At 49.7% G+C, this 10,188-nt stretch overlaps 1 protein-coding gene across 1 annotated transcript; it reads right to left on the reverse strand.

The window, feature by feature from the left end:
* Positions 1–2,703: 2,703 nt before the first annotated feature.
* Positions 2,704–9,968, reverse strand: ZNF132 (zinc finger protein 132). Its single transcript, XM_080829370.1, has 3 exons — positions 9,446–9,968; positions 6,538–6,706; positions 2,704–5,189 (listed from the first exon to the last, which is right to left on the reverse strand). The coding sequence occupies exons 1-3, from the start codon at positions 9,458–9,460 to the stop codon at positions 3,238–3,240; spliced, it is 2,136 nt and encodes a 711-aa protein (XP_080685496.1). The 5' UTR covers positions 9,461–9,968; the 3' UTR covers positions 2,704–3,237.
* Positions 9,969–10,188: the final 220 nt, after the last annotated feature.

Here is a 10,188-nt window from a genome sequence, read left to right on the forward strand (position 1 = left end):
AGCAAAATTGGAGGAGTGGCAAAGTGGGGAAAGGCTGAGAAGACAGTGGAGAGTGTCCCTCACGGGGAAGGTCACAGGCAAAGGTCCAAGTGCAGGGAACTACTGTTGGATGGAGCTCAGAGAACCATGGTGAGTGAGGGCAGAATGCGCAGTGTCTCTATACAGACTGCATCCCTGCTGGATTGAGTGAGCTGAAAGTGTTGGAACTACTGAGCCCCGCCAAGGCTGATATCCGGACCAGCTCAAAGGTCAGAATCCTGAGACCTTTGCCTGGAGTATCCCAGCATCTCTGGCAAACATCTTCCTTCCTCAACAGACTGGTTGCTGTGTATTGAGCCCCAGTGGGAGACCAGGCCTGTTCCAGGAAAACACAGAAAATTCTTTACCCATGAGCTGGGGGCCATTTAATGTGATCTAACCAGCCATCCACACAATGTCCAAAGGATTGAGCTGTGGTGACCAGTGTCTGTCCTACCCCATTTGCTTAGAAGGCTTGATCCTCACATGGCTCAGTTGGCCTTTAACTCTGATCCCACATGAGTCCTCCATGTTGGTAAAAGACAATTACTATATCCAGAAAGGCAGGCCTGAGCAGGGTGGGGGATCCCTCAAACATCTCATTGTGCTAGGGAGTACTTGAGCAACCCTGCTGTAATCTTTGATGACTGCAAGCCTGTCTTGGGTTCCGCCTCTAATGTGGCTATCACTCCTCATCCCCTCTGGGCTTTTGGGAAAGTCACCCTGAGAAGAGGTGGCAGTAGCACTGCCTTCCCACCTACCATGCAGTAAGGATAGACAGTGCACCCCGAAGCCTCTCATGTCAGAAAACTCTGTCTTTCTTACCCAAAGTCTGCCTAGGGGAACGTATATAGCCCACCCACAGGTTTTGGTAAACTGCTTTTGTATTGTACAAAATGTTTTTGTTTTTTTTTTAAGATTTTATTTATTTATTTGACAGAGATCACAAGTAGGCAGAGAGGCAGGCAGAGAGAGAAAGAGAGGAGGAAGCAGGCTCCCCGCTGAGCAGAGAGCCTGATGCGGGGCTCGGTCCCAAGACCGTGGGATCATGACCTGAGCCGAAGGCAGAGGCTTTAACCCACTGAGCCACCCAGGCGCCCCCAAAAAGTTTTTTGAAATGGCTTCTAACATAAAATCAAAAGCCACATAAAAATCTGAATATCTGGCTCTTCCCAGAAAGGTAGGAGATGTGGGAGACCGATATTAACTCCACCATGATGTCTCCCCAGCCTTTAGAAAGGATAAACTTCCTTGGTAGCTACCAGAGGTGGAGTAACGAATGCTACGGCTAGGCCATTCTCTAAAAACTGGCTACTCACATAAGCCATTCTCCAGACCATGAGCTGTATCCTCTTGATATGAGGTTCCTGTGTGGTGACAGCCACAGGTGAACAGCTCAAGGAAAATAAGGAATTCTTACATTTGTTTGGATTTCCATTATGGGTAATACACAGGTCTGCAGGCCTTGAGAATTTCTTCACTCTTATCTCACTTGGCCATAGTCATCTGGAAAGTTTTTTTTTCTTTTTAAAATATTTTATTTTTAAGTAATCTGTACATCCAACATGGGGCTCAAACTCACAACCTCAAGATCAAGAGTTGCATGTTCTACCAACTAAGCCAGCCGGGCACCCCAATCTGGAAGTTTTTGATATACCTTTAGAACAGCCAAGTTCCCTCTAGTTTACCAGTCTGCTCCAAACCCAGTGTTTCCTACTAACAATGGCTCCCAAATGGCCTCTGTAGATCTCAGATTAAGTTATACTTGCCTCACCCTGCAGAGCCACAGCTGATGGAGAACTGTGGTGCTCCTTTGTCCCCAGTGGCAGTGCTGTAATTTACTAGTCTCCCCAACTCCCTATTACCTCACACCCATTGTTTCTCTGTCCACATACAGAATCCACTGGCCCTCTACCGGCCTCCCGGGGTCATATCTCCTTTATGGAACCAGAAGACAGCTTCTCCTCAGATGGGAAAACCCAGACATCTCTGTAGGAACTAGGGACCTGCCTCCTAATCCAACAGACTATTTTAATGTTGCAGACTAGCATCCTCTTTCAGGGTGAGCTCTGGGCCTTCTGGTAACTCTGAAACATAGGCCACTATGTTCACTTTATGAACCTTTCAGTTTTCCTGGTCCTTCACATGCACTGCATAGTAGGCCAGAAGAGAACGTAGAGCAACTCCCTATGTTTCTTCTACACTGTGAGGCAGATGGTGCTGCGTGCCCTATCTCAGCCATCCCTCACTCTACCCACTTTTTTCAGTCTACTCCACCAAACCCCCCAAGAATAAAGGTGATGTGAGACATACCTGGGCGGCTCAGTTGGTTAAGCATCTGCCTTCAGCTCAGGTCATGTTCCTAGGGTCCTGGGATCCAGCCCTACATTAGGCTCTCTGTTCATCGGGGAGCCTGTTTCTCCCTCTCCCTCTGTCTGCCACACCCCCTGCTTGTGCTCTGTCAAATAAATAAATAAAATCTAAAATAAATAAAGGTGACTTGATCAGGGCATCTGGATAGCTCATATAGTTAAGCACTCTTGATTTCACCTCAGGTCATGATCTCAGGGTTGTGATTTTTGACCCTGAGTCAGGCTCTACACTGGGCATGGAGCCTGCTTAGGATTCTCTCTCTCCCTCTGCCCCTTCCATCCCTCTCTTAAAAAAAAAAAAAAAAGACTCGGTTACTAAGGTCTTTATTATCATGCAGAATAGAGAAGACCAAGATAAGTGGTTCCAGGGGAGGGTGATGTGTGGGCTCATTGGACACATAATTGGGGTTACATGCAGACATGACAATATCCATGAGAAATGTGCATCTTTCTGAGAAGCCCAAACTGGACATCCCTCGAGGCCCTTGACCAGCATGGGGTTAGTTCACTTCCTAACCATTTCAGAGGCAATGGGAATGAATCCATTCCAGTAGGCCCAAGACAATCCTGTTTCCCTCCGAAAGGGGAAGGGAAGCACAGGGAGCTGTTTTCTTCCTGCATGTGTAGATGACTGCTGCAAATATTTGGATCCAGGCAGGCTGGAAAGGGGTTTATGCTCTAGAGGGGAGAGAGCTCAGTCCTGGGCTGCTCAGAAAGGGCAGAGTACCTTCTGAAGCCTTCTCCACACTAGTGGTACATCCAGGTAACTTCTCTGCGGGTATTCTGCTGCATGAAATTTGACTTGGCTGAAGATCGCCTCAGAAGGACCATCTCCATAAGGTGCCTTTCAGGTATGAACCCTTTTATGCTGAGCAAGATTGCAGAGGCGGCTGAAGATTTTCCCGCAGTGGCCACATTCATAAGTCCTTTCTCTGGTGTGAACTGTCTGGTGTCGAGCAAGTGTAGATTTTTCACTAAAGGCTTTCCCACATTGGCTGCACTCATAGGGCCTTTCTTGTGTGTGAACCCTCTGGTGACGAACCAGGTGAGAGTTATTGCTGAAGGCTCTCCCACATTCACTGCACTCATAAGGCCTTTCTCCAGTGTGAACTCTCCAGTGATAAATGAGGCTGGACTTTCGGCTAAAGAATTTCCCACATTCGCTGCACTCATAAGGCCTTTCTCCAGTGTGAACTTTCTGATGTTTAATGAGAATGGAGTTCTGGCCAAAGAACTTCCCACATTCGCTGCACTCATAAGGCCTTTCTCTTGTGTGAACTCTCCAGTGCTCAATGAGACTAGAACTGTGAGCAAAGGCTTTCCCACATTCACTGCACTCATAAGGCCTTTCCCCAGTGTGAATTCTCCAGTGCTGAATCAGGCTGGAGCTGCGGCTGAAGGCTTTTCTACATTCACTGCATTCATAAGGCCTTTGCCCAGTATGTACTTTCTGGTGCTGAATGAGGGTGGAACTATTGCTGAAGGTTTTCCCACATTTGGTGCACTCAAAAGGCCGTTCTCCAGTGTGAACTTTCTGATGTCGAAGGAGGTGGGAGCTTTGGCTAAAGTCTCTACCACATTCACTGCACTCAAAAGGCCGTTCTCCAGTGTGAACCTTCTGGTGCTGCGCAAGGTTGGAGTTGTTGTTAAAAGCTCTTCCACACTCACTGCACTCATAAGGCCTTTCTCCAGTGTGAACTCTCCAGTGCTGAATGAGGGCAGAGCTGCGGCTGAAGGCTTTACCACATTGATCGCACTCATAAGGTCTCACTTGAGTGTGAACTTTCTGGTGCCGAAGGAAATTGGAGCTTTGGCTGAAGGCTCTTCCACATTTGCTGCACTCAAAAGGCCTTTCTCCAGTGTGAACCTTCTCATGCCGAGTGAGGTGTGACCTGTTATTAAAGGCTTTCCCACATTCACTGCACTCGTAAGGCCTTTCTCCTGTGTGAATTCTCTGGCGATGAACAAGTGTGAGTTTGTGGTCGAAGGTTTTCCCAGAATTACCACACTCATATTTTACTCCAGTGTGAAATTTCTGGTGTTTCCTCAGTTTAGAAGGGTGACTGAAGGTCTTCCCACATGCTTTACACACATGACATGTTTCCTGATCATGACATTTTTGGTGATTAACAAGGGTTGGTTCTCCTCTAAGGGTTGATTCCTCTAAGGAATTTCCAACTGTTGGACATCTAAATGGTGTCTCTTTAGAGTGAGTTCTCAGGTGGTTGAGGAGAGTGGAGGTCTTCTGAAAGGCTTTTCCACAGTTGCTGCACTTAAAGAGCTTCTGTGTGGTATGGACTTCTGTGAGCTGCTCAAGATTCGAGTTGTGTGAAAAGGTCTCCCTGCACTCTGTGCTCCTTTGTGGCTTCCTGCTGCTCTCAGTGGTTGAGTGCTGGAAGAGGTCATGGCTCTCCAAGGCATCCTTACCACCTTCTCCACAAGTGAAGGGCTTCCCCATAAGTGAAGACAGGTGAACTGTAAGATTTTCCACATGTGAGTCCTTATCCTTGTCCCATCTGAAGGGCTTTTCTCCACTGAGATCCTTCTGGTGCTGGTGAAGGTTTGCACTGAACGAAAATTCTCTTCCACATGTTCCACATGTATAGAGGGTCTCCTCAGGATATGTTCTTTGAAGTTCATCCAGGTGCAAAATGTCTTTCAAGAATGGGCCACACATATCACAGGTGTCAGCCTTCTGGGTAGAAGGATTTGCACTGGGGATCCTGACCTGTGACATCCCTTCTACAGAAGTATTCTGCTTGGAATGGGCCCCTTCATCTTCCACTCCATGCCAACAACCTGAAAGCAGAGAAGTTTCTGGCAAACTGAGTGTTCCACTTGGTGGAAAGGGTAACTTCATTAGAACTATGTGGCTGAGATATACAGGAATGGGTCCCAGGGATGTTGACAGGCCAAGGGCCCAGAATAAGAGTGAAGAGCCTACTGTGCAAGACAGGACCTAACCACGCCCCAGAATAAAGGAGGCCTTACTAAAGCCAAGGACAAAGAGAAGGACAAATGACGTGTGTGTGTGTGTGTGTGTGTGTGTGTGTGTGTATGTGTGTGTGTGCCAGTAAGCACATGAAAAGTTGCTCAACACCATGGGTCATTAAAGAAATGCAAATCAAAACCACTTCACACCCCCTAGGCTATCTATGGGAAAACAGACAAGTATTGATAAGGAAGTAGAAAAGTTGGAATGCTCATACACCGCTGTGGAGCTATACAACGGTGCTGCCAATTTGGCAAACAGTTTGGCAATCCCATTTCTATTCATCTACCCAAAAGAAAAGAAAACACACTTATACAACACCTTGTACTTGAATGTTCATAGCAACATTTTTCATAACACCCGAAAAGTGGAAACAAAACAAATGCCCAACCAACTGATGAGCGAATAAACAAACCGTGGTACAGCTCCACAGCAGAATGTTATTCGGCCGTAAGATGGAATGAAGTCCTGACATGTTTTACAGCATGGATGACCTCAAACATATTATGCTAAGTGAACGCCATTCACGGAAAAACATACTGTGTGACTCCATTTGTATGAAATGTCTAAATAAGCAAACGTACACAGTCATAAAGTATGTTAGCAGTTGCCTAAGGCTGAGAGAGAAGGGCTGAAGGAGGATGCGGAAGGAATGTTAATGGGCACATTTTCTCTTCAGGTGATAAAAATGTTCTAAAATTCGTTTATGGTGGTATTTACACAATTGTGCAAATACACTAAAAATCACTGAGCTATAACACTTCAAAGTATGAACTGTATGGTATATCTCAATGAAGTTTTTTTTTTTAAAGTCTCATGAGGGTAGGAAAAGAATCTAGGTGTCCTCCATAATGGATCACCGAGCCAGGATTGGTCAAGCTTAGTTGGATCCATCAGGCAGACGACAGCCTGATCCCCAACCTTTGCTCCCACAGGACCCCTGGGCAAGAGCTATTGGGACTATTCGTGAGGCTGTTGAGAGAGACATGGAGAATGCACACAGCCCAGTCCCAGCACCCACAAGATCTGTAATAGGAAACCTGCAAAGAACCAGTGCCTTGGGTCCAGCTATGGGGCGAACAGAAATCTTTCTGTGAGGAGAAGGCAAAAGGGCAGAAGCTTGTCACCATGCTGGGCAGGGCAGAAAGGCCTTACCAAGTGAGGTCATGAGCTCAAAGTTCTCCAGCATCACACTGTGGTACAGGTGCCTTTGGCTTACATTAAGAATCCCCCACTCCTCCCTGGAGAAGTACACGGCCACATCTTCAAAGGTCACTGGGCTCTGCAATGACGGGACACTTAAGCCGAGGCACCAACGGATGGGCTGAAAAACAAACAAAATAGTTAAATGGATGCAGGCCCTTGACCTATGACTCAGAGTGCTGCCACACCTACTATTGGCACGCCCTCTTCTTGTGACCCCCTCGGTCCATCTTCCCCTCACTCACCTGCAGCTCCTCCTCCTCCTCAGTCCCCCACCTCGGAGGAGATGAGAGGCCCTGACACCACTGGTCACTGTATCCAGGCCAACACAATCCAGAGGAACACAAGCCAGGTGGGCAGACGGATGCTGTCTGAGTGCTGGACTGGCCAGGAACCCCTCCCCACGGTAAACAAGCTCTCTTGTGTTGTGTCTCTTGTCTCTCCAGATCACACTTCCCAAGTATAAAAAAATTCAGACTCTCTTTTCTCCCTTAAGCCTCTAGTACCAGGGCCCTGGGCACACTGGTTCACATTCCCTTACCTTGTATATGTCACTCTTTGGACTACACCATCATCATATCTAGCCCCCCTCTCCCCGTCCACACCACAGGCATCTCCCTAAATCCCTATATCTCACTATGCACACAGCACACCCAACAAAGGCAGCCAGGATCCAACACTGAGCCTGGCCTGCCTGGATCTCCAAAAAACACGACTTCCAGAAACAGCCATCACTTTTAGTTAATGCCTCCCCTCCTAGCCCTGTCACTTCAGCCTTCAGTTCCCCAGAACCATGAGTAGATCTTAAACACCCCTGCTCTCTTCCACCTCTATCCTCGTCCCCTCATGCTGTCCCTTCACCTGTCAAAGCTGTTCTCAGTCTTCCTAGTAGACAAACCCCAGACCTACTGTCCCCTACCCCTGGCTTAGGGACTCTTAGGTTACACTGACCTTTTCTGCCCCTGATTATTCTCCAGTCAGACACCCTCTCCCCCACTCTCAGACCCCAAGGAGGGTGGCCACAAAAACCTGGTGAGCTGTAGAGCGGTAAACCAGTCCTACCTCAGGCCCCACTGTCATCCTACCTCTGTTACTTTCATGCTTCATGTCTAGTCTCTCATCAGAGGCCTGGTCACCATTCTGGTCAACCCACAGCCACACATCATGTCCACACACAAGTCTTCATGCATTGGATGTCTCCAGCCTGGACTTGATATAAAGCATACTTGATACCTTAATTTGGAAGTCTGTCAGATACCTCAAATAAAATATGGCCCAAACCCAACTCTTTATCTTCCCTCTGATATCTACTCACTCTAACGTCCACATTTATCTATCTGGGCCAACCCTCAGATCTCACTGCGTCACATCAGGAAATCTAGTACACCAGTCCACCATCTACTTAAAAAGTTCAAGAGCCAACAATTTCTCCTACTTCTACCTTTGGCCTAAAAGCACATACACCTGAACTACTGCAGTCACTCAATGGAAGACTCAGTGGTCGTCCTACCTCCAACCGCACCTCCGCCGCCCCCTGACCAAATCTGTTCTCCATTCAGTATCCAGAGGTAGCTTATTTTTTTTTTAAAGATTTTTTATTTATTTATTTGTCAGAGAGAGAGAGAGAGAGAGCGAGAGCGAGCACAGGCAGACAGAGTGGCAGAGGGAGAAGCAGGCTCCCTGCGGAGCAAGGAGCCCGATGTGGGACTCGATCCCAGGACGCTGGGATCATGACCTGAGCCGAAGGCAGCCGCCCAACCAACTGAGCCACCCAGGCGTCCCCAGAGGTAGCTTATTAAAACCTGAATCAGGGGATCTGGGTGGCTCAGTGGTTGAGTGTCTGCCTTCGGCTCAGGTCATGATCCCAGGGTCTTGGGATTGGGCCCCTTGCCGGGCTCCCTGTTTGGCGGCAAGCCTGCCTTTCCCACTCTCCCTCCTTGTGTTCCCTCTCTCACGGTCTCTCTCTGTGTCAAATAAATAAAATCTAGAAAAAAAAAAAAGGCCTGAGTCAGAACACCTCCCTTCTCTGCTCTGAACTTTCCACACTTCCACCACACTCTATAAATAGAGACTTAGCTCCTCAGCTTGCCATTCCAGGCCAATACCTGTCCTCCTGCTCTCTATGTCCACCAGACAAAATACAGACCTGCAGTTCTCTGAACATTTTCATCCTATACTCACCTCCAAGAAATTTGCACATCCTGGTCCCTGTGCCTGGGACACCCTTCCAGTCCTTACCCCATAGGATTCCAGAAATGTGAATGTCAGGGGAGGTCATCAAGAGGATGTGACTGCCAGTTGACTCACGCATGAGCTGGACCTGGGCAATCGAGGCTTGTCATCACCTCCAGTCCTTGGAAATGTGTATTTTTCCCTCCTCCCAGAAATTCCCTCAGGGACCCAGCCTTGAGATTGTGATGTGGTGCTGGAACCATCTGGGTGGTATCCGTGACTGAACCAAGTTAAGGTCTCTGTATAAACTTAAGATTCAGTGGGCTGATGTGGAGGTCTACTCCTCTTGTGGCTGTCCCAGGCAAGCTTGCTGTGTACCCGCCCTCGCTTATTTAACCTGCAACCTACCCATCTGGAGTGACTGCCTCTTTCTTCACTCTCTCCCGGCCCTCCGACTACAGGCTCGGCGTCAGATTACAGCAGGGAAGCTCTGCAGGAGGTTGCCAACTAACAGTGAAGCCCTCCCTATAACTTCCGGCCGGGATTTCGGATGCTAGGAGAAGTGACTCTCTGGCCTCCAGACTCAAGTGTAGGTGAAGAGTCCAGGACACCACTCTTCCCCGTACAGGGGCTACAGGATCAGGACTGGGATCCCAACGGGCGAGGGGCTGGGGCACCCTCCACTTACCTGCCCCGGGTCCATTTGCGACGCTGCTGTCCTGGTCAGTCTGTGGTTCGGGCGGGACGGTGCGAGGCGGCGACAGGGACAAGCAATGAGGGCTCATCCAAAGCCTCAAACCCCCACTGTCCGGGGTGACCGCAGGCTGACGGTCGCACTAAGGGCCTTAGCCTTCCCCAGCATAGCAGGCACCCAGGGACCTGGGAGCTGCATCCCGGGGCCGTGGGACGAAGGCGAAGTGTGGGGGTCGTTACCTCCGTTCTGCGTCCGGGGAAACCAAGGCTCAGGAAGGAGGAGCCGTTAGCGGCGGGGAGAAGTGCGTGCAGTGGTGTGGAGACCGTCCCGGCACTTCCCTACGCTCACCTCTGGTCCGGGGACCACCTGCCAAGCACCCCACCCACCGCGAACTGAGGAATGCAGGGGCGACAACGGAAGTCCCGCCCCATCCTCAGCTGGTCACGCAGAAACGCCCAGACTCCGAGCAAGCAGGGGCTCGAGGCGCGCCCCCGCTACGACTCTAGGTCCCGGAGCCAGTCGCCGCGCCGCTGCGTCGTTGCCTAGGTGATCGGGACCCACGCCCGCCGCGTCCCCCTCCCGCGACGCGAACTACATTACCCAGAAAGCCCCTCACCGAGCGTTCGCTCCGAGTATCCCCGCGAGCGCGCGGGAGAGGGGCGTTTCCGAGCGCGCCGTCTGGACTCTGGCCAATGATGGGCTAGGGGCGTTTCCGGCACGGCCGAGGTCTTCCGGTC

The sequence above is a fragment of the Martes martes genome, assembly GCF_963455335.1.
Source record: "Martes martes genome assembly, chromosome: 17".
NCBI lineage: Eukaryota > Metazoa > Chordata > Mammalia > Carnivora > Mustelidae > Martes > Martes martes.